The sequence below is a fragment of the Ambystoma mexicanum genome, chromosome 2p (assembly GCF_040938575.1).
Source record: "Ambystoma mexicanum isolate Mex_15411 chromosome 2p, UKY_AmexF1_1, whole genome shotgun sequence".
In the NCBI taxonomy this organism is placed as follows: domain Eukaryota; kingdom Metazoa; phylum Chordata; class Amphibia; order Caudata; family Ambystomatidae; genus Ambystoma; species Ambystoma mexicanum.
In genome coordinates this window covers 1,100,462,092-1,100,486,166 of record NC_090923.1, presented here as the reverse complement: position 1 = coordinate 1,100,486,166, position 24,075 = coordinate 1,100,462,092, and the positions used below count along the sequence as shown (strand labels likewise).

The 24,075-nt window shown below is 45.8% G+C and overlaps 1 protein-coding gene across 2 annotated transcripts in view; it reads left to right on the top strand.

The window, feature by feature from the left end:
• FERMT3 (FERM domain containing kindlin 3) overlaps positions 1 to 24,075 on the top strand; it is a 331,919-nt gene that overhangs the window by 46,018 nt on the left and 261,826 nt on the right. For both annotated transcript variants that reach the window (XM_069645099.1, XM_069645100.1), the window contains exons 2-3: positions 20,196 to 20,345; positions 22,579 to 22,812. In XM_069645099.1, coding sequence (XP_069501200.1) covers positions 20,219 to 20,345; positions 22,579 to 22,812 — 361 coding nt within the window. In that variant the 5' untranslated portion in view covers positions 20,196 to 20,218. The remainder of the gene's footprint in view (positions 1 to 20,195; positions 20,346 to 22,578; positions 22,813 to 24,075) is intronic.

Here is a 24,075-nt window from a genome sequence, read left to right as displayed (position 1 = left end):
CACTTGTCCACCCCTAGGGTCTGGATCAAAAGGCGATGGCCGTGCCCTGGCAACCTCAGCAAGGTATCACAGGGTCTGGGCAGTGAAACAACCTCTGCATTGTACATAGACAGTTCAGCCAATAATCCGGAGGCCTAAACAAAGACCATTGGTATGCTCAAGTCTTGACCATACTATGGTGATGACTGTCAGGGTTCTATGTAGGAACATCAGGTATGGCGTGATGTGACAAATGGATCTTAGATGAAAGAAGCAGCTTCTGAATGTTGATTCAACATGTGGTCTGAGGGTGAGAGACCTATGCATGAGAAACCTGAGGTGTTTGACCGTCTACGCTGACTGGAAGCAGACTACAATTTTTTCAGGCCAAGAAATACTTATCAATTGTGTTATTTTGGAGCTGCAAATCATGGGTTTGGTTTTAGAGGGGTTGAGTTTCCATCAGCTGTTCCTCATACATGAATCTGTCTGTGAGAGGCAACTGCAGTGGTCCGTTTTTAAAGTTTTATTTTGATTTGAGGCTTGCGTTATAGTAAAGGTGACAGAATGGACATTTGGGGCACCACACCAGTGATATTTGTGGTGTTATCATCAGTGTTGTTTTATATGTATCCTAGATGGATGAGAGTGGTGATCCTATTCCTCTCATGTGTCTGAATCCAAGTTGTGACTAGTGCATCATGTTGTTCTTTTTCACATAGTCCTGAGGTCGGCGGTCGATGAATTTCTCTAGGAGTTTTTCTGCGTAAGGAGTGTGGAGTAGGGCTACAATAGAGGTTTAACAAATACATAAGTGAAGGCTTGTGGGATGGTCCCTTCATCTTTGGATGAGTTGAGAAGAGTTTGTAAATGATAGATACACTCTGGTTGTTGTGTTATGGTTTTGTAGATATTTTGTGAGCACAGATCTTAACTGTGGTCGCAAATTCATGTAAAGAGAAGTGGCAGGGTCTCCCATAATCCTTGAATTGATTTATTGGTTTAGAGAACACTCAAACTACCTTGAAAGCAGGCCTCACAGAGCTGGAAGTAAGATGAAGAGAGCTTACAAATTCACACCAGAAAGCATGAAATGGGGAAGAAAGAAAAATAACTAAGTAAGAGTTATTTGGTACAGTGTGAAATCACAGTGAGGAAACAACAGAAATCCAAAGTGGTTTGTCAAGTTTCAAATTACAACAGATTGGGTACCCATGGCAGCCAATCAGTACTAGAGACTAGTCTGGCAATAACCACGTTCCTGACGAAGAAAAAATCACCATGAGGAGAGAGAGGAAGGCATGCCCTAGTACTCCCGAAGAACTGTCGGAGCCACAGGTGCCATTATCCCAATGGCCATTGTGTGCAATAGATGGGCAGTTCTAGAATACCCAAGATCATCCAAACTTCAGGGAAGCAAAGCTGGTCAGTGGGAGAAAAATAAAAAGGACTGAGAACAATGGCTGCAGGCTGAGAAATATAGAAATAAATCCCAAGATGAGATTTCTGGTAGTAGGTTTTGATGAAGCACCTCAAGGCACAAAACCATAAAGCTCACATCCAAATCCTAATATCACAGAGGGAAAGCAGGGTGAAGGAGATGGAGCCATTCTGATACAAAATGGCACAAGCCCACTTCTAATGTTCACTGTTCGGTGAATGAAATCAAATGGTACCCTGGGCTCCATTTCTCACGTGTCACAATCAAGTAAGCGATTGTGGTTTTTCCTCTCAGACGATCCCATAGGATGACTCCCACTCAACCTTTTCATACTCTGCGACTTTGCCTGCCCACAGTTCCTCAAACCCGATTGTTTATGTCTTGATCTTGTGGGTTTCATCGCAGTTGCATCTCTAAAAAGTCCTTGTGTAGTGAGGGCTAAGTGAAGTACTCTGCAGCTGCAGTCCCTTCATTGCCATCAACCAGCACCAACAGCAGGCATGTCTTGCTGGCCACCTCCTCTCTGGCTGGATGGCAACGTTGCATCTGTCATACAGGCAAAATCGCAGCATACACCACAGAACTGCAAGGATCCGCTGCTTCTACCACCCTTGATTGGGCACCTCCAGATCCCCTCCATGTAGCACGCCCCATGGTAAGCACATACTTGAAGTCCTCCTCCTCTACGTAATCTAATGTCCTTGGAAGTGCAATGTTAAGATGGATTTCTGAACTCTAACCTGCTGGGCAGAAGTTCAGAAGGCAAGCCAAGTTTCTTGGAACAGGGTAACCTGCTGGACAAGCTAGACCAATCAAGGTAGCATTGGCGGCGGTCAAGACTAGGTCTCAGGAGGGGTGAGGGTGATCGAAAGCCCACAATGAGCACACACAGCAAGGACACTACAAATTACTCTCAGTCAGGTGTATATAAAAAATACATATACGTTTATTAAAGGCCTTTTAAATCAAACATGAGTTAAGATCAGTAGCAATACTTAAACACAAACAACACTACTATAAAACCTATATACAGTTACAGTTGGCCTAAAGGAATGGCACACAGTAAGGGTCCACAACCTGTAAGGGAAAGGGAGCAAACAGTGCGAATATACGTTAGGCAGTCCTTCACTTTATCAACCCTATCTGAGAGGCAGTCCAATCCCTAAGAAGAGTGGAGCCTTATGCTCAAATGTTCTTGCGGATGCAGGTGCACGCAATCATGCGGTTGGGCAAAAACAGGGTCTCTTGCAGGGGCTGTAGCAGCTCAGGAAGGCAGGTGAGGCAGGGAAGAATAAGTTCCCACTATTCGAGTAGGGTCTCCCCAAGATGGCAGACCAGGTTCCAAGAGTTGGGAATAGGACGGTAGCTCAGGCTACCTGGGGAAAGGTGAGTGACACTCGTGCGTAAAAATTGATGGATGTGCCTGGGTTGCAAGTACTCACCACCTGAGGCACACTCCGGACCAAACTTTGGCAGTCGAATCCACTTCGTTTGCGGCTTCAAATGCTGCAATTGTGCGGCTCTGCTGCTTTTAGCAGCTGAGTTCCAGGGATGATTCAGTGGCGGGACAGTGATGATTTCTCCTCTCCTGGTGAAAGGATCAGCTCGGCTTCACTGCAGCACATCAAAGGGCAAAGGGGTGGCACAGCAGTAGCATACCCTCGAAGTTCGTCACCACGGCTGGGCGACACAGTGACCGTGTGTACTTGGGTTCAGGCGTGCTCTCCTAATTTCACACCTAGGACGCCTAGGTGTACGAAACCCGGCCGGAGAGTGCCTTGGACCCAGTACTTACGATCTCCGAAGTCTCAAGGTTTAACTCGAGAGGCGGCGGTTTCAGAGCAAAGGTCCTGCGCAAGCTGGTCAGTTCACTGGTTGGCCCGGGAACACTTCCGAGAAGGCTCGCTTGCAGGTTAATGTGGAGGTGCGTGAACAATTGTTCGCACTAGTCAAATGGGTCAGAGGAGTCCTGCGGGACAACAGCAGGCTCAGGGTGCCAAACCTTCTAGCGGGTCACCAGCGGGTCCTCGGCTCGGCATCCGAGTTTCAGGATGCTTGTATCCTATCCTAGGTTCAGTGAGAACTCAAGAGATCGACCTGGCATGGGTGTTTGGAGCCTTCTCTTATCCAGAATCTCCTTCACGCCAAAACGAAGAGGACCCAAATGGGAGATCTGGTCACATACAGGCACACTAGACGTGGACCAATCACAGACCACGGTGGTCGCAGTCATTCACATCACACCAGACTCTCTGGCACCCAGGATGTGCATTGGAACTAGACAGTCGAACCCACATCCTGGAGGAACACACACAAGGCATGCAGAAGCCCGCAAAAGCTTGCGTTTCGCAGGAGAATGCAAGACCAAAAAAGGACTGACCCGGGTCTGCTCGACCTGGGGAAGGCAAAGGGACAAGATGGTCGATGGACAGGACAAAGAACCTCGTGGCATGGCCATTTTGGAGGCAGGCCACCTTCCTGTGCCAACCGCGGTACATGTGGTTTGCATGGCGAGAAAGGGTTAAAAATATGCGAAAGTAAAAGCTTCCACCAGCCCTGTCCAAGGCACATCTGTACTTCTACCAAAAAATCCTTTGAGGGAGTCTATGGCCTTTGGAAACGAAAGGAAGACCCCAGCGCACTGTACTGTAAGGTACATTGTGCACTGGTAACATGTTGCAGAAACGTGCAACATAGGAAAGGACTAAGGGAAACAAAGTCTCCCAGTACTGACTGTCTTTAAGGGCATGTCATTTTCCCCATAACAAAGTGAGCGAAAACCCAGCGGAGTGCAGCAGAAGGCTGTGCTCCACTGGCAAAAGTCAGGCCAGGCTTGTCAGACAACAGCAAAAAGTTGGGGGGTTCACAACTGGAAGGAAAATTACACATAAATGGAAATCTTTGCTAGGATACAATACGAAGTGCTGGTTCCTTTTTCATACTTTGGTATTAAGATGCTGTCCTTTTTTTGTCCAGGTGGTTATGAATCTTTTGTTAGGGAAGTGAATGGGCATTGCATTGCAGAGTTTTTGTGATGGGGTTGGTGATGTGTTGCAGGTTGATGTTTTCTTGAACTTTTCTTTTTGATGGCATTGTGCACGCTCTCTGCATTGTGTGTAGTGGGCTGTCTTGGCTTTTATGGTTGCTGCCCTTTAGATCTAGGGTTGTTCGGGTTTGCAGGCTTTCTGAGGCAAATCTCTCCAGGATTTGAGATGTACATGTGGAGTAAATCTGAGGATCCTGGGCACCATAGCCAGGTGGAATTTGGTTTAGAAACCTTGAGGGCTGCAATGAGATCAACTAGCTCGATGCTCGTCCATGGTTTCATAGCTGCAGATGGTACCTTGCCACGCTTTGGTAAAGTGACTGCAAGTGGTGACTAAGGTGAAGCAAAGGGCAAGCTGATTGCCCTATGGCAGATTGAATGGGAGTTTTGCTGCTTTGTTGTAAAATATTCCATCCAAAGTGTGCCCATCCGCGTTTTTGGGTCAACTCATTAATTGTTTGAGATAGAGGGCATCAACGTTTCCTCTGAGGGTTTTGGGTTGTAGTGTTAGTTTTCCTCTAGCCACCAGTTAACATGTTCTAGGATGCTGCATAGTGGCAGTAGAATCTAAGGTATGGCGAGTGCATATGTCTGCAAACAAAGGGTTTTAATAAGGACTTCTGTAGATCAGGAGAAAAATAAACCTAGATGTGCGAGACACAACAATGCAATAAGAAGGATTCACAAACTGGGATGGTGAGCAATTACGATACGTTTGAGTTGATGAAGTCCTTGAACACAAGTGCGATTGTACCTCATCTCCTCTGATGTTGATCTTGTAATATTGGCACTTTGACTGTATGCTATATAAGTGCCAGTGATGAAGAGTAAGTCAGCGTCTCCCCTGAGGATCAGTTCATGTATGTCAGAGTTGTGATTTGATATGATGCAAGCGTAGATGAGGAGACAGTTTGCTCTGTGGTTGCTTTCTGTCTCGTTGGGAGGTTTAGGTTGTTGGACTTTTAGGGAGATGCTGACGATTGTCTTGTGTATGCTGGATTTTTCCTACAAACGGTTAGGAAGTGCCTCTTGGGTTTGTTCTTGTCTTTCTGGCTCTAGAATAAGTTCCTGCAAGGGCAGTCTGTAGTTATGAACTGTGTGATTAGAAATTAGTTTAAGTACAGAGGAAGGTAGGGCGCCCATTGTGTCTTTGGATCATAGGATTTCGGTCTGCTAGAGCTTGGTTGTTGTATGCTAGGGAGGGAGATCGAGTATGGTTTAGTTGAGCGTTGAAAGTGGAAATCCAACCTCCCCCTCTCTCTCTCTCTCCCTCTTTCACTCTTTCTCTCTCTCTCTCTCTCTCTCTCTTCCCTATTCTTCCAGCTGTAAGTTTGCTTGGGAATTACAAGCATGCCCACTCCTGGTTGCTTCGAGTATCTTAAGATGTACATGTTGGGTGGTCTGACAGGGGTCTTGTGGTTGTCTGAGCTGGTTATTCTTGCCCGGTCTTCTTTGTTCACAGTGGATTGAGTTGTTTTCCTCAGTCCATGTGCTGCTTGAATTCGACAGTCTTTAAGACGTGATGCGTTGGTGTGTTATGCTGTTTTAGAGGCTCTCCTGGATGGTGTGCAGAACTGCTCTGAAAATCCAAACTTAGAGACAAGCAATATTGAGGGAATTGCTATGTTTGCAGCGTACAGTGATTCTTTAGACCATGCAAGGGAACCTCGATAGACCAGAGGCTGCCTGTGATTCCCTTTGTGGAACTTTGAACTTAGCAAAAATTAAGGGTAAAATGGATGCATTTTATTCGCTGTGGATAGAGGTGACATTTCTGTCAAACCCTGTTTTAGCCCATAGACATGAAGAGGAAGATAAGTCAGCTGGTGCTCTTGCATGGTTGGTCTGCCAGGAAAATGGCCATCCTTGTATTACATTTTTTGCCATATCAGGAGGGTCCCTCTTACTTTTAGCAGTTCCATAAGCTTGTATTTTGAGAAGTTTTATAAAAATATGTATGCCAATGTGGATGTTGGGCTAACTCCAAGGTTCATTAATACTTGTCAAATTTGCTTCAGCCATCACTAGATGCAGAAATGGCTAGGGCGTTGAAAACACTGTCCTCTCTTGACAAGATTAAGAAAACAATCAACGGACTCCATGTGGCAAGTCCCTGGGATCCTTTGGTCTTTGCCCTAAATTGTGTAAGGCGTTCATGCCCTAATGGTCCCACAGTTATCACTGGTTTAAGAGGAGGTTCTTGCCATCCAGGTCCTTCCTCGGTGTATTTGGGACTGAAATATTGCGCTCCATTTGGGATAAAGTATAGACACCGAATCCTGTAGCCCACATAGACTGTTATCTTTTATTAACGTTGACATACAAATCTTTGTTTAGGTTCTGGCAAACAGACTGATCTTGCAGATAGCTTGTGGACCTATTGTGACTAATTCTGATTAACCCTGGTAGGTCCACTGTTCTGAACCTACATATGCTTTTCTGCATCATTCCCCCAAATCGGCCCGTCTGTCTCTGTCACTGCCACACTGGATGAAGGGAAAGTGTTTGATTCTGTATCATAGGTGTTCCTTTTTAAGTTATTCGACAGGTGGTGTTTGGCGTTCAGCCCATCTAGTGTGGGTGTGATTTAAATATGTATGTTTGCTTCACTTAGAATTACAGCGAGGCTGTAGTGCCTCTTTAACCTGCTGCTTTTTTCCATAGTGATAGAACATCTTGCAAGTCCAATAAGAATACTGACTGAGTGGTACTGTATCCAGCTGGGCCGAGAACCTGACATTATAGCATTACATGATTAGCCTGTAATTAGTGAGTTGTTCATCTCTGGTAATTTTTCCAGGTTTCTGGTTAAGTGGGCTAAATGTAATGTCTTTCACCGTATTATGGCAACAGCAAAGCCTGTTAAGATTCACTGTTTTAGGTAGTCTCCTGTTGGCAAATGGGCCTCATTACAAGCCATACTGCCAAGAACCTGCAGAATTTCTATTGGCAGAGTTACCACCGGCAGTAATTCCACCAAAATTCCCATGGAGCCTTTTGGACTCCAACAATTAGGACTAACACTGCCATACAACCACTTGTAATTCAGCTGTAATCCCGTCGGACCAAGTGGCGGTAGTAGTACTTCCGTGTGGTGGTACACTGGCAGATTTATGACCAGAATACCACCAAACGTGTAATGAGGCCCGGTGTTAGGGTAACTGGTAATTACAAGTATTTGCTCATGTTGAGAACAGTGCCTGGTTACCCTTGACACTAAATTCCATCGCTGTGAGCGGTTCCATTTTCTTTGTTTGAATCACCCTCTTCAAAATATGAATTCTCCCAAAGCTTAAATATTACTTAAAGAATGTCCATGTCTTGCCCTATAGGACATTATTTCAGATTCCCAGGAAACTAGTGGTTGGTTTTTCTTGGAGCTCGGTCGGCCAAGCCAGTTTGTATTAGGGTATGCATGCTTAATCACAGCATTTATAAAGTTGGGGGTCTTTAGTGACAGCGTGTTAGGATTACCTCTAGAGATAAGTGATCCTTGCTCCCTATTGACCAGAAACTCCCTCGATTGACCAAAACATTTGCACTACAGATCCCTCCAGTAGTTTTAAGGAACGTCATCTCAATGATATACTCCACAATCCAACATCCAACACCAGTGGTATTCAAACCCTTTAAACTGAGCACCCACTTGATAAAAAATATTCTGCCTGATTCATGGAATTATTAGCGCCGAAATCGCAGATTTGCGCACCTTTCTGCCCGAAAATCCCCATACTTTAAACATGGATTTTCGGGCAGAAAGGTGCGCAAATCTGCGATTTCGGCGCTAATAATTCCATGAATCAGGCACATCGTTTTCTGGTCCTCGACAAGCTATAACTTATATTTTCCATTAGATTCAGTCCTTGTAAAATCTTAGAGCCTCGAGTTCCTAGATATCCCTCAGGCTCCCCTAGAGCGGCCAGCCCCACAGTTTGAAGGCCACTGGTATATGTCCACTTGTTGCTTGTAGGAAGTGGACTAAGGACCTGGATAGGGAGTATACTGAATATCAATGATGTCATATTTGTGAGCTTAACAAGAATGTAGCTATAATGTTTAGATTCCATCAGATTTAATTTTAGATACTTCGCCAATTGTATTCAACACTTGTCATTTTTACATTGTGTAATCCTGAATGTGTGGGCCATTGCACAAGGTGCAGTGTCAATGATGTGTCATTCTGGGCATGCCCAAAGATTGCTCATTTCTGGGAAGTTGTTGTCTCCAGGACCAATCAAATTACTCTCTTGGATCTCCTAGGGATCCTGTGAAGTGTTGGTTGGGAGTGAAGAATACAATCTCCAGGCTGGAACACTGTTTTCTTGCTTTGGGTATGCTGCATTTTGAGGTTGTGTCCTTCAAAGCTGTCTTCTTAATTGCAACTTGATGGAAAGATTTAACCACATGTAATGGCTGATTTATATTGGCAATCCTTCACATCGGCAAAGGCCCAAAGGACTTTGAGTGAGCTTTAGACTATTCATGATTTGATTTGATTTGATTTAGACCTGATAACGCGCATATCCTTCCAGAACCAAGCAGGAAAACCTGCATCTATGCGCAGATATTTAATTCCTTTGCCTACTTAAAACGTCACAACAGAGAAAAATAATTATTGGAATATGTGAGTTTTCAACTTTTTGCGAAAAAGAGTAATAGAAGATATGTTCTGTAGTTCGACTGAAAGTGCATCCCAGAGACAGGAACCCTGGATAGAAAAACATTGATCATCCCGGGAGACACATTAAGTGGGAGGAGCAAACAAAACATTTTTTCCAGTTGAGCGCAGGGGGCGGGATGCCGGATAAGTCTTACTCTTAGAGGCCAGGTAGCTAGGTGCTACTCCTTGAATGCACCTGTGTATTAGAATATTAGACACAGTGATCTGAATTCTATCTGTTTCGAAAAGGGCAGCCAGTGCAACTTCCTTCAAAACCTGGAAATGGTTTAACTTTTTTGGCAGATTGTATACTAATCTGACAGCGGCATTCTAGCCCACCTGCAGCTGATGTAGTTGGCTCTCAGGTGCTCCCGGAAGACGAGTGCCGTAATAATCAGGTCTGGAGTTTACCATAGTCCCCAGAACCACACCACGGTCCGATTCAGAAATAAATGCCAAAATCAGTTTTAAAAGCCTAAGTTTAATAAAAAACAGATTTAACAACTTCTGAAACATCGCCAATACAGCCCAACGAGGCCTGCTATATGCAGCCGAGATTTGTTACCTTGCACGCGAAGGATGTAGCTACATCAAAAATGGTTGGACAAGGAGTAATGTCATGATAATTCCTAAGAAGATTTTTGGGACCGAACACCTCACTAAACACTAAAACCTCAGTTTTAGAGGGGTTGAATTGGAGCTCTCAAGCATCCAACTTTTAATAGCTGTAGCACAGGCTAAAATACGTTGTTTGGCTTCCAGTGCAGATTTTAGTCTAGCATAGATTTGCGTATAAAACCTAGAGAAGATGTCCTGAGATAGACATTAAACAATATCAAAGACAATGATTACCCCTGGGGTACTCCACATAAAACAGGGAGGTTGTCAGAACAGAAGCCTCCAAGTTTAACTACTTGTGGCCAACCTTCCAAAAAGGAGGAAAACCACTTCAACGCACCCTCTGAGACCCGGGCAACCTCCGACAACCTGCTCAACAGTTGTTCAAAATCAACCGTGTCGAAGGCCGCTAATAGGTCAAGCATGATCAACACGCTCATGTGACCTTCATCAGCGGTCCTTAGGATGTCATTCCACGCAGCATCCAGAGCTGTTGAATTTCCTTGTAGATAGCACTGCAGCTGCGCGGTCACGACTTTTTCCAAGATCTTCAAGGGCCCAGGCAGGCTGGCAATTGGACGATGATTTGCCAGACCTCTATGGTCCAATGTTGATTTCTTTAGCAATAGTGTAAGGAATGATTTTTTTAAATCGGGAGGTACATTTCCCTGTGCTACATTGACAAACTCTGTCATAAAGTGTTTCATAGATGAGGCGTGTTGTACAGCAAGGTGAGCTTGAATATGATTGTAGTCGTGCTTCATTGGCTTAAGTTTTTGGATCACAACCTCAATATCATCTGGATTAACAAGTGAAAATGAGAAACTTGGCATTAGGGTAATAGACCTTGCAAGAGAATCCGGAGACTGGCTAAAAGTTGGCAAATTGACTAAACATGAGTCAATGTTTGTACAAATGGCATTGATTTTATCTTGAAAAAAAAGTATTGAACTCATTTGCCAGAGTACAAGAGGGAGGTAGTCTAAATGATGCACACACCAGTGATGTTAAATTTATAATTGTGGAGAATAGCTCCTTTGGTCGATTCCTGATTTATTCTCAAACTAATGTTGAGAATTTCCAAAAGGTCCTGTACATTAGGACCCATGGACAAAATCACGTAAGAGTGGCCTCCACACAGAGCTTACACAGGAACTTCAAGAGGAGCGATAGTTTAGAATTGTTGCAGAACTGCCTGAAACCAAGAACAACAAGACCATATATTTAAGTTCAAAGTTTTATACAGGCAACCTTTCAGAATGTTTATTCTTCTTGGGCCTAACTGGGCCTCTACACCTGTGGGAGGCCCTCACAATGTCATCCGTAGTCTCCTTGGGTTTTCGGGTTTTCAAATGTCCTCTTGAGTCCTTACACTTTAGAAAGGGATTCTGTCACCTCTCTCAGTTCTCTGGGCATTGCAAGCTCTAGGAAGTCTGGAGGTTTTCTGTTCCGTCTGGAAACAGGACTGTTCTCCTTCTCCTTGGTCCCATCTCCATCACCTGTTGTTCCCACCTCCTCTTCTCCTATAGTTATCAGTTTCTCCTCCTCTGAACCCACATTGTCTCCGGACAGTACTACATCCAGGCCACAACCTTTACCTCCTAGTGTCAACACCTCTGTGATACCACCCTCTTCTACTGATATTAACATGCCTCCCTCCACTGTACCATCTTCACGCCCTCCCTGGTCTTAATTTGATCACCTTCTCCTCCCCCTCTGTACCACCTTTACCACTTGATGTTACTACCTCCTCTTGCCCCCTTGGTCTTACCACTTTCGTCTTCAATGCCCCTTCACCTCTTGATGTTATGACCTTTTAGTCCTCTTTACCGCCTTCACCACCTGATGTTACTACCACATCCCGCCCCTTTGGCCTTGCCACCTCCTCTTTCACGCTCTTTGCTCTCCCTAGCACCTCCTCTTGCTCTCCACTGCTAATACCTCTCACTCTATACTCAGCTCCCTCGCCAAGCCCCCTCTTCTCTCTGTCCTCAGCTTTCTTCAACTCTCTTCAATCTCCAGTCACTGCCAAATACGAGCCCCCTGCTCGCCAAATGGACTGACTGGGAGCTGCTAGTTGTACAGGTAGGGGACATCTTTCTCTCACTTGGCTGAACTGTCGGTGATGATCTGCCCCTGCCGTCTATATTCAGGGGAATCGGGTTGAGGGTGGTTGCTTCTCCTGGGGGCACCGGGCCTCACTTTGACTCAGGGTCCTCGACAAAGCCTTCATTTGGCGTTTCCGAAATCTAAGATTGCACTTTCCTCCTCCTACCCATCTCATGTGCTGCCTGTGCAGGACTCAGGCGCCCACTTTCCCTACCATGTGGATTGCTTGCTAAAAAGACTCTTGGTATGCTTCTAAGTCCACTGAATGTATAGGGAGTGCTGCTTCTCTGTGATTGCTATCATTGTACATTCGGCCTGGGAAGGCTCTGCTGGGAATCAAGGAACAGGCAATTATCTCATTGGTGGGTAAATCCGCTGTCAGAAATCGGCAACCTGCCAACACCCATGAGCAGTTCTACAGTCCAAACAACATAACACTGTATCAGCTAACGTGATGCTCGTGTTGGCAAGTGACTTTTCTGATACCTCAAGTTGGTTTGTCAATAGTATCAGATTAATTGCTACTAATATGTGGGAAGGAAATTGACTCTTTTTAAAGGAAGTATTATTTCTGTTTTTCTGTCCAGGATGTTGGAACTGTCTAGAGAGAGATTCATTCTCTCTCATTGGGTGATGGTGCAGACTATAACTGTCCTGCACGGCCTTACTGTGTACTGGGAAGGGTGAAAGCTACTAAGACTTTACTTACACTAGGCGGCGGTGAAGGTTCTGTCTGTCGCATAGTGATCTACTGTGGTACTGTAAGTGCTGCACTGATCTTGTTTTATTGTCCCCTATCCTGTGACAGGGACCAAGGGCGGGTGACCAGGAGATCCTGCCCATACCTCCCCTGGGCCCATCATACACTGGCTTGCGGAGGTGTTCAGACCCCAAGTCATGGCCTTGGTCACCAGAACCGTCTTCAAAGCCTATGCCAGACTAAGGACAATAATGGCAGAAAGGTATTGCATAGGGCAGGATGGTGTGACAAGACTGGGCAATACCTGTGGATTGGACTGAGGTAAGAAACAGACTGGAGAATGTGACGACAGCTGGTTGGAACCTTCAGTGTAAAGAGCACAAGAAGAGGAGGCACACATACAACTATTAAACATCTTTGGCAACAGGAGCTTAACATTATGTCCCAAATAATGAAAATAAGCCAAGATACAAAGCAGGAGTTAAGTGCGCAGATAAAAGACAATAGAGCATATGAAAAGCGGAATCATGAAGCCCGCATAAGGCAACTGTAGGTGCTGTAGTTTACTACTGGGCACCTGTATGCTGGACTTAAAAAGGCTGCAGGTTGTGCAGAACTGGGCGGTGAGAGTTATTTTAGGGCTTTCTAGGCTCGATCATGTATCAGATGCCAGGTGCTCCCTTCATTGGTTGCCTATAGAATGAACTATTAAGTTTAGGACGCTAGTCATCACATCTAAGTGTAGAATGCAAAAGATGCCATCCTATCTTCAGCTCCATATTAATGATAAAGTCAATTCCAGAACTTTGAGATCTGGGTCACAAAATCTACTAGAGCAACTTAGACCTAGGACCTCTAAAGCAGAGAATGGTGCGTTCGCATTTAAAGCGCCCATTTTGTGGAACCAATTGCCAGGATACTTGCGCAACCACAAATCGCTAGTAAACTTCAAGAAAGATTTGAAAACTTTCCTTTTTACCTGATAAGTTCCATCTGGTATTTCTTCAGATTGTACAGGCCTCATGTAGTTAATTCTGTGTTTTTTTTGTCACAGATGCTCCTGTTCCTGGAGTCTATAGTTATATGTTATTTTTTTATCTGCGCCTTCATGTCTGCGGTCTATAGTGCACATTATAAATCCCATGTAATGTAATGTAATCTAACTCACCATGGCAAAAACAGCAGTTGCTTGGTTCCGTATACGTGACTGAACTTTAAACTTCTAGATAGATGACTAAATCTACAGTCACATTAAGCCCTCTTCCCATCATGTGCCCCAGTCTCTATTCTGTAATAATAACAAAAGTAGGTAGTAGTGCCTGCGACCCTGGCGTAGGCCAGCAAGTCCCACTTTCTCGTTTCGTCCCTGTGTACCCATAAGCGAGATATCCTGCACACCAGTGGCCAAATTGAATGGGAATGGTCGGGAGCGGTGTTCCACTACTTTTATTTTTTACTGTTAACAGCTCCAATACTTTTTGCAACCATCTTCACCATTTCAGAACTGTTCTTTATGAAGTTAAAGCACATTTCTGTCACAAGTCTGGCCAGGGAGCAGAGGGCAAAGGCTATGCATAACAGTATGCACTGTAGATTAGGGGAGATTCTGGAGGCAATGCTAGCATATAACAGAAAAAGGGTACATAAAAAGCTGCTCTGAGTTGAAACAGGTATTCACAGGAACTGCAGAGGCAGAAGCTGGCTGTAAAAAAAGAGTGTAAAGACTGGAGGGGGGTGTCTGTACTTCTGCTCTCTATATGATAGAGGAGAGGCACAGAGGACCCCAGCCAAGATTCTCTATTATTGGTACGTGTTCGAGCAATCAAGGCCTAGCTTCTCAGGAGGTGATGCAGGCTGATTATTAAGTACAGTGTAGTCCCCAAGCCCCCACAAAGGAATGTCCACACACTGTATTACTGAAAACACAGTCTTTATATAATTAATATTCAAAGGTATGTACACTATCACAATAACTCACTTTGTACTCAGAAATCAGTGGTAAATATATACAATTCTATAGTGGTACCACCAATATTATCAGATCTCATTAAAGTGCATCAACTATACTGTTAGAATGTCACACAGATCAATAACAAGGAAACCAGCAATAGAGAGAGGAGGGAAAGCAAGACAGTTGAAACAATAGGCAGAATACTGAGTCAGTTACCTAAACACAGTTCTGTGTGGAGATCCCCCACCTGGGCAACCTGTAAAATAAAGATAGCACAAGCCCAGTCCATATATTGCTCCATAGTCTTATTCTCTCCTATAATGGTTTTACCCCCCCAATGTACCTGGTGGAGCGGAGTTCTTCGAAGAAGCGTCGATGGATCCTTCTTGAGTGACCCCCTTTCAAGCAGGAGGGGCGTTGAAGAAGGTGAACTTGGCATCGACGGCGTCAATGAGAATTTCGAGGGTGCCGAGACCACAGCGTCGATCCAGGTGGTGCTCGTCGGCGACGTCCTGCGAGGATGAGGTGTGCGGGGTACCTCGCCGATTGATTGTTCAGGACCGCAAAGAGTTTCGGAAGAACGGTGACCCAGCAAGGGCGTCGAGTCGTCGAAGCCTTTGTGGTCTCTGGGTGGCGGGAAACCCACTGGCGGATTCTCCTCGGTGCATCGGCGGCCTTGACTTTCTCCGGCAGGACAAAGCGGTCGACAGTGCGGACAAGGGAGTCCTTCGATTCAATGTTCTTAGGCAAAGGAGCGGGTGGCTCCGGTCGTCGGCGGCATGGCGTCAAGCGGTACCCTCTTCTGGGGCAACACGACTTTGACGGGCCTCCAGCGGTTACACAAACCTGCGAACCCTGGTCGACGGCAATGGACCTCGACGGTGGCGAAGTCCGGGTGCTTCACTTCGTTCTCCTCAGTGGTCCCACCAATAGCAGCATGGCTACCGCCGAACTCGTAATGAGGGCCTTTGTCTCTCATACCAGAAACCAGACAGCCACAACAAGAAGTGCCTATTAGTCACACGCTCCATTCACCCAGGTCCCACCCACAAGGTGTACCCACAACATACAGTCACCGGGAAGGCTCCAGCCAGTCTGGACTGGACTTCACAACAACACCATATATGGAACTTCCACCCAACAGCCAGCCAGGGGGAAGGGACAGAGTCAGGGCTTCCCAGGACTTTGGGAAAACAAGGCAACAGGCAATAGAAAGCAGGAGGCCACAGGGGCCATCTTGTTTTCCATCAGGAATCAACTGATTCCAATGGCAGGGCCTGGGTATCCCAAAATAGAGGCTACTCAGGGCACCTGTCAAATTCAGCATGGAGATGCCACCAGCCCATACCCTGCTCTGTGGGCCACTCACAGGTGCCCAAAAACATACACTAGGGGCACATGAACTCCTATGCGGAAAACACAACAGAACACACGATAAAAAGGCAGTAAAGGACAAGGATACGGAGGCCCTGTCCCTCCGATGCATTTCCAGCATCACAAAGAGACAGAGAGAAAGCAAAGACAAGCAAATACACTGGGCAATACGGATTGATCAGAACAAAGGGTGTACTGGAATATGATAAGGGGTCTCCAGGGATTAAGGAAAGCCCTTGGGATCGGTACCAGCAGATTACCCTTAACAACGGTCATACAGCAGCGTCATGAGTTAGGCATGCCGAAGAAACTGTTATACTCGTTGCAAGGGTAAAACTGGAGACCATGTACTGAGGCAGATAAGACTTCAATGGACTAGGCGAAGGTAACAGAAGTCGTTTCGCTTATCTGATCTGAACGGAGACCAACCCAGGGGTCACACTGTAAACGGATTCAAAGCGGAGGCACAACAATGGACCAAGATGTAATACAGGTAGAAAGCAGCGTTGAAAGAAATAACCAGGTACAGGACAGGATAGAGATAAAAAGTAAAAAGCATAGACTGGAATATCAGTATACACAAGGCAAAGGACTAAGGCAAGATAGGTCGCTGCCAACACAGTGAATACGGGGGATTCAGGAAACTCAGAGTACTTAAGAACAGGCACTAGAATTATGGACTGAAGTCTGGAAGTCTTGCGGTGAAGGAACAAACAGGAAAACTTCAAAAGGCTGGGTTTGCAGAAAGAAAGAATGAAAGGCAAGGCAGAAACAGGACAAGTCTGTGAAGCAGAAATGCTTACAGAAAACAGGGTGTTTACAGAAAGTCAAAAAGGCAGAAAAGATATCAGTTAAGAACTGAATGTCTAAAAAGGTATCAGAAGCCAAACGCTGGAAATCAAGGAAATGTTGTATAACAGGCAGGCTGCAAGACAGGGAGCCCAGAAGAGCTGGGCAGAAGGCAGAGTAAAGTGACAGGACTGCCAGACAGGGAGCCCAGAGGAGCAGGGCAGAAGTCTGAGGAGAGTGGCAGGGCTGCAAAGCAGGGAGCCCAGAGGAACAGGGCTGAAGGCAAAAGCAGACTGGAGAGGGTGCTGCAAGCAGCAACAGGATTTAAAAGCCAAAATGAGGATTTTCAGGAAAGGTCCAAAACTGGTAATAAGAGCACAAGCACGAACTCCCAGTGGAAGCAGTTGACTGACAACTGCTTCTGTTCAAAGTGAGTTTATAAAGGCCCTCCCAGCCAGCAGGCCAACCGGGTGGAGCTGATTGCTGATTGCCTGCAGCAGCTTGGAACAGGTGAATGCAATTAGGTCCTCTGCAGCTCTTAGTAGCTTGCTGCAAACAAATGTATTTAGTGTGCCTCTTCCAGCCCTCTGCCTTTCGGACAGCATACATGTACCAGAATGCATCTGCTGGTTTAACCCAAAAGCTGGAATGGAACAAACCTGCAGCAGTAAAACAAGTAAATAAACGCAGAGGCTGTTTGCAGGTTTTTACTTTGCAAGTATACCATAAACAAAGTCTCTGAATGTGCGCATGTAGTGGTGCTGGGCGGCAGGTAAGTAGGATTGTGACAACTTCTCAATTTTTACCAACGGATTACAGTTACAGCTAAACTGAAATCTAATTCAACTCAATTGGCTGTCAACCAGCACGACTGCAACCCAGGAAAAATGTGTTGCACGTTGCTCCTTTCCTTCCTACTCTGTTCCCCGGAAGGCAAAACACCTGATGGAGAAAACAGAGAAAAGAAAAATAATCAGTCTTTTCAGGGGAAAGGGAATAAGCAATAAGGGAACTTTACAGGCTAATTAAGTGAATTAGCAACTATATAAAGGAGCCCAGGGCTCAGATGTAGTCATCACCGATGGGCAGCAAACTCGAAAGCAGAGGGAAAATAGAAGGAGGCCAAAGGGAAGAACTAGACAGGGGAAAGTTCAGTTATTGGCATAGAAACCTAAGATCTTGCTGAGGACTATTTCTGAGACAATTGCAAGGAACTAGATTGGAGGAGAAACCTATGAGTTTGCGTAGGGCTAGATATCAGACACTGGGAAAGAACAGACCAGTAGAGAAATCTAAAGGCTTGCAAACAGCTATATCCCAGAGGCTGGGAGGAAGACCTGAAGAACTTGTTCAGGACTGTGTCACAAACACTGAGCAAGATTAGGCCAAAAAACGTTGCTGCAGTGTAATAATATCACAGCCAGACAAAAAAACCTAAGCAACCACAGGAAAATTCTATGGCAGGAGAAGGAAAGGATAGATGAAGCAGGGCACAAGTTTGGGCAGCAGAACTATATTTCACTTTAGAAATAACACTAATGAACAAGCAGCCTTATACCACTTTGGAAACAGCACAGACACCTGAAATAACGCTAGGAACTAGTTGCAACCTATCATGGAGCAAGGGTAGTCACAAAAGGCAAGGGAAAACAGAATTCTATCAAAATACCTGAACACTGGAGCGTGTGTATTCCTGATAACCGGGAACCTGAAAACAGTGGTGCTGCATGGAAGGCTGGAGAACACACAGGGATCAACATCACACAAGCCATATGCACACAAAAGCTGAAAGATGAAAGATGGAAGCAGGAAGTCCATAAATCAGGCTTGAATCTGAAAAATAGTTGTGCCACTCGTCTAATTAGGAGCAACGTGGTAAGCAAGCCAATGGTTCAGCCCCTGGTTCAGTGCAAATTGGGTCTGGGTAGGACACCAGTTGCTGGACCCCTGAGCTCCAAATTCAGTGGGGTTATAAAAGCAGGCTCACAGGTGAAGCCAACTCGCTGTGGACTTAAGACTCCAGCTCTGAAACATGGTCTTTGCATGGTCTGCAGGAGTGCAAAGCTGCAGTGAATGAAAAGGGATGTGGACTGCGGTTTGGGTTTGTACTTTATCAGGGAGGTATGTTGGCAAGTACCAGGAGTCTTGGACAGTGTACAGGAGCATGATAGGCTAAAGCCAAGACCCTTTCAAGTTCTGATGTTCCCTGGTTTCATAGAGGGAAGGACTACAAGTGTCACAATATAAATCCCAAAACTGGATTTCACAAAGGGGCCAGTTCCAGAATCTGCCCTGGAGGTTTGTAGATCAGTTCCAGGACACTTAAAAAGTTAATGAGTACATACGCAGCTGATGATAGGAACTCTCAGTCCCCTTGGGATTGCCTGTTGGCAAAATGGCTGGATTCATGACAATACATGCCTCCTCTGCTTGACATCAGGTCCTACTGGGTGATGCCTATTGCAAATCAGCATGCACTTCTACTCCTCTATGCTTAGTAGAATCCACTCATTAGATTTATTTTCATGTGCTCTCTCATCAGAATTTAGGGTTGCAATTGACCACACATTGATCATCACACTGCCTGTTGCATCACTGCCACGCTACTAAATAAAATACCCAAGTGAAATGTCAACTGCAGCCTCTGCGCGGCAAGTGAAGCGTACTCACATGCGATGAAGTAGAGTACTTTTTGTAAGCTAAAACCCATAATATGCCATGGTTTCTGGTGCACCTCTAGAACACGGGGGATCAGACACCGTAGAGGAGAATTTGGAAACCAGGCAAAAATTAACAAGTGTGCTGCAGGCTGCTCACAGCTAACGACTTTCCGTTTCACCGCTGGGTTTGAATGGACGGTTAGGGGGGTAGGATATGTGAATCAGCAGGTTTGGTGACTTTCACTGAAGAAGGGTATATTGATAGCAGGATACGTTGTTAACCATGATAGGGTGTGGCAAGTGAGCCCACGACATCTGAAAAGGCTGGAAGAGGTGGTGGAGATTAAGCCTTTAATTTAGGCCACTGGCATCCAAGTCGGACTAGGTTGGCGTGTGGAAGGGGTGTTGTCTACCCCTGCTATACTGGAGAATTGTATGTGAGCACCCTAAAATTGGATCTAGCCTCAGAGATAGTGCTTCATCACCCTAAGATTGAGCTTGAAATTGTGAGGTGGGCTTAAACTATCTGGGGTAACGTTTACTTATCAGAAGACACACAGGATGTTGGGGGGTTTGTCGAAAGTATTAAAGTGCAGGGGAGTCAAGCAGTGGTCTACATAAAGCTGTGTTCTTTTTTGCAGGCTGCTTGCAGTGAGCATGGCATGATGGAATTATCTCTAGAAACCCCTGAGACTAGAGTTGCGGCGTGTAGTTTGCACCCACTGTTTTTGGACAGCTATAATGCACTGCTGCCTGATGACCCAAGCTCAAACCCCTTTACTGTAAAAGTATGGGCAGTCTGAAAAAGCACCAGTTTCTAATCTGGGACTGAGTACTCACACACCCCCTTGTGCATTTTCTCTCCAAGCATCACACCAGGATACAGTGGCAATGGACTCGTCGTGGGAGTTGAAGGTGTCAGTCGAGGAGTTGGGAGCGGACGCAGAACCTGTCACACTCAGGGTCACAGGGGACACCCACATAGGGGGCGTCATGCTGCAGACCGTGGAGGCCATCAGTGAGTACCAATGCATATGTTTCTGGGGTCAGTGAACGGCACCTCTTGGTGCTGGTGTGTGTGTGTTTTATGATCAATGATAGGTCTCTCTCTTGCTTTAAATATATATGTTGCTGTTGTTGTATATGTTTCTGTGGTCAACAAAAGACACCTAGTTTATCAGCCTTCCCTTGCACGCAACACGCTCATCTTTCTGACAGTGTGTGTGGGTGAGAGAGGTAAAAGTGACCCCATGTTGTGTATAAATAGTTCACCCAATCATGTTTTAATCTTTACATATTGGTAATCGCTGCTTTGATTTTGAAAAACAAAAGAGGATTGATAAATTGCTCATACTTGATTCGGGGAAACTCTAAAATGCTGAGCCTCTGTGGTCAATAGGAAGTACATGTTTTCAGCCTGTAGCAGAATTCTATTGTCAATGAAGAGCACCTCTTGTGTGCAGTGTGCATATGTCAGTGATCAGTAGGCGGCACACGCCTGGCTGCAAGCGTTAACTTCATGGTCACTCAGAGGCACCTCTTTCATTGTTACTGTTGTTGTTTTTGTGGTCATGTGAAGAGTTTTTTGTTGCCTAATCTCCTCAGACCAGCAGACTCTGAGGTCAGAGCCCATGCGCCTGCCTCGCTCCTACTAAACGGGAGCCGCCCTGACCCAGTTTCCTGCCTGCAGTGCTGCGGGTAAAGTGATACCAGTCCTTCCAAGAGTGTGCAAATGCTGTGTCATAGGCAGCCAAAAATACCCACAGCGAGGCGGGTGCAGGTCTGCGCAATCCACAGGTGACCTGCTGGTGACAGGATGTTCAAAATGGATCCCCTTCTCAGCGTCGTCTGTCTTTTTCCCCTATCTTCTTCTTCCAACACTTCTATGTTCACCCCTCCATCACATTCTGCCTCAACCTACGCCCTTTTCTCAATCTTCACACCAAATACCACTGCCTTTACCTTCTACATCATCATCTTCGTCCCCATCTCCTCCATTCCATTGCCTCAATGTTCACATCCATCGCCTCCTCTTTTAACCTTTCATCTTCAGACCAATATGTGTTCCCATGAACCCATCCACCTTCTTCTTCATCACCTCCTCAATCAAATTCATCTTCATCTCAGTCACCTTCAACCTCTTCCCCAAAATGTCTGGGATTTACTCCATCACCCCTCCATCCTTACACACATTTTCATTCAAATGGCCTCCTCCATCACCGCTTTCATCTCCTTCCTTGCCATCTCCATAACCTCCTGAATCACCTCTATGCGCACCTCTACTACCTCCTCAGTTCCCCCTTCTATGTCCTCCCATTTCCACCTCTGTTACCTCCTCCATCACCTCTATCATCACTTTGTTCATCTTCACCTCCATCTTCATGACCTCCTCCTCAAGCCTGTCCATCGCCCCAATGTACTCCTCAATCACTTCCTCCAATGATCTCAGCAGCCACCTCTTCTATCAACCCCCCATCGCATCCTCTATGCTTATCCCCCGCTTCGTACCAAGACCACCCAACATGGATAGGACTGATGGGCAAGCCATGCAGGTAAGCAGACCCCCCACTCCTGTCCCACCTGCCTTGATGGAGGCTGGAATCATGTAGGTGAGAGCATCTTGTAAGGCAAAAGAGACATGCTCTTCAGACACCCCAGATGTCATGCTCTTCCTGCCTGCCTGTGTTAGGGAGAGTGTTCTTTGTGCTGTGGCTAAAAGTTTCCACAAAGCACATGAGTCACATACATTTGCCTGGTTACTTGCTCTTTTAATGGCAAGGTGGGGTGAAATGCCAGGCACCCCACCCTCAGAGCCAAGGGATCAGGCACCATGCGCGAGGCAATGCCTCCACCCAAAAAGGAAACTCCACACTACCCCGAGCCCTCACAGGCAACCAGCACTGATGGCCCCTTTGCATCAGGCAAATTATAATTATAATTGTTCTTTTGTAACACGCTTAATAACGGAGACCAGTTTCTAAGCGTGAGCCCGGGATTTGCACCTGTGTTGTTTTGCGTTGTCTTGCTTCCAAGAAAAACGCATTGCTCCTGAGCTATCCACCCGGACTAAATTGGTGTTTGCCTCACAGGCAGGAGTGTATACAACAGGAAAACTGAGGAGAAACCCAAAAACATACACACTGCACCTTTGGGCATCCCTCCAAGCAACCACTCTTTACCCGTTACCAATCAAAAGAAATACAGGGTTGCTCAGAAGCTATCAAGCTAACTGTGAAATTCTTCTCTTGCAGAGATCTCCAAAAACTGGTCCGACCATGCCCTGTGGTGGGAGCAGAAGAAGATGTGGCTCCTGAAGACGAACTGGACTCTGGATAAATATGGGATCCTGGCTGATGCCAGGCTCCTCTACAGGCCGCAGCACAAGCCCATCACCCTGCTGCTCCCCAACATGCGGACCGTGCGGCTGAAAGCCAGGTTCTCCGGCCCCGTCTTCCAATGCGTCATGGGCATCTGCAGGTTACTCAGTGAGCAGGCACTGTCCTTTTGGGGCTGATTAGGTCTTTCTGTGTGTGGGTGGAAGAAGTGCGGGTCTAGGCTGAGGGTGATCCCAGAAAGTTGTAGAAACAGGGGAGATCAAAATAAAGCAGGAAACTGGCACACACAAAATATCAACGTGAAGCCTGGACAAGACCATCTTTCAGTTGTAGGGCTTGTGTCATGAAGGTGATCGGCCACCAGATAAATGACAAGGAGGCAACAGGCCTCTATTATGAGATTGGTGGTAGTGGTAAAAGAGACGGAATTTGGAAACAGAGGCCCGTATTCCATGTCTGCCGGTATTCTGGTGGAAAATCCACCAGGATGCTGGCAAATGCACAAACTGTTTCCGCCGCCTGATATCCTGGCTATACCAGGGTATTACAGGCAGTGGTACTACCGTAAATCCCCATTCCATGGAGTCCTACACTTGTACTCTGCCGGTCTGCTAAAGCTCTGGTGTATGTTAATACCAGCACTTTTCTTATCGAACCAGCAGGGCCATAATGAGGCCCAATGCTTATTTGATCACTCTGCCAAATTATGAGTTTTGTTTCTGAAACCCTGAATATCCACCTGCTTTTGTTTGGAGGTAATTACCTTGACACAATTACAGCAATAGGTGCAGTATTACCCATGCAGTATTATCCCAAGCAATAATAATGCATATCCCCAAAGGAGGTCCAATGTGACTGCAAAAAGAGCAACAACTACTGGGTCTGCACGTAGGTCCCCCCTTTTACCACATGCCGTAACAATAATAGAGTTTGGTGGTATTACTCAGTGCAGTACCACCAAACTCGTAATAAGTCCCTAAGTATTACAAGTGTACTATTGCAGGCCATCAACCAGCATCTACAAATGAAAGGACACGATAGGTCTGAAATACGTAAAGCTGGCCTGCAACTGTTTCAAGGGAGTTTGAAATAACTTAGGACACATTTGCTTACAAGTGCATATAACGGAAGAAGGACTGGTGCAGCTGCTTCTAGTCCACAGTCAGGTAAGGGCAAGTAACAAGGTATGAAGAACCCAGACACTGAAAAAGATAGCAGAACACAGGCAATACAAAGAGCACGTGTAACATTACTAAACAAAGAACATAGCACTGGTTAACATTTATACCAAAACAATGTTGTCTCATAAGCAATAGCAAACCCTAGAGCCAGGGGTTTTCTGTCAGACACAGGTATTACATATTAAGGCATTCAGAACAACCACAAAATAAGTCAATGATGCATCAATCATAG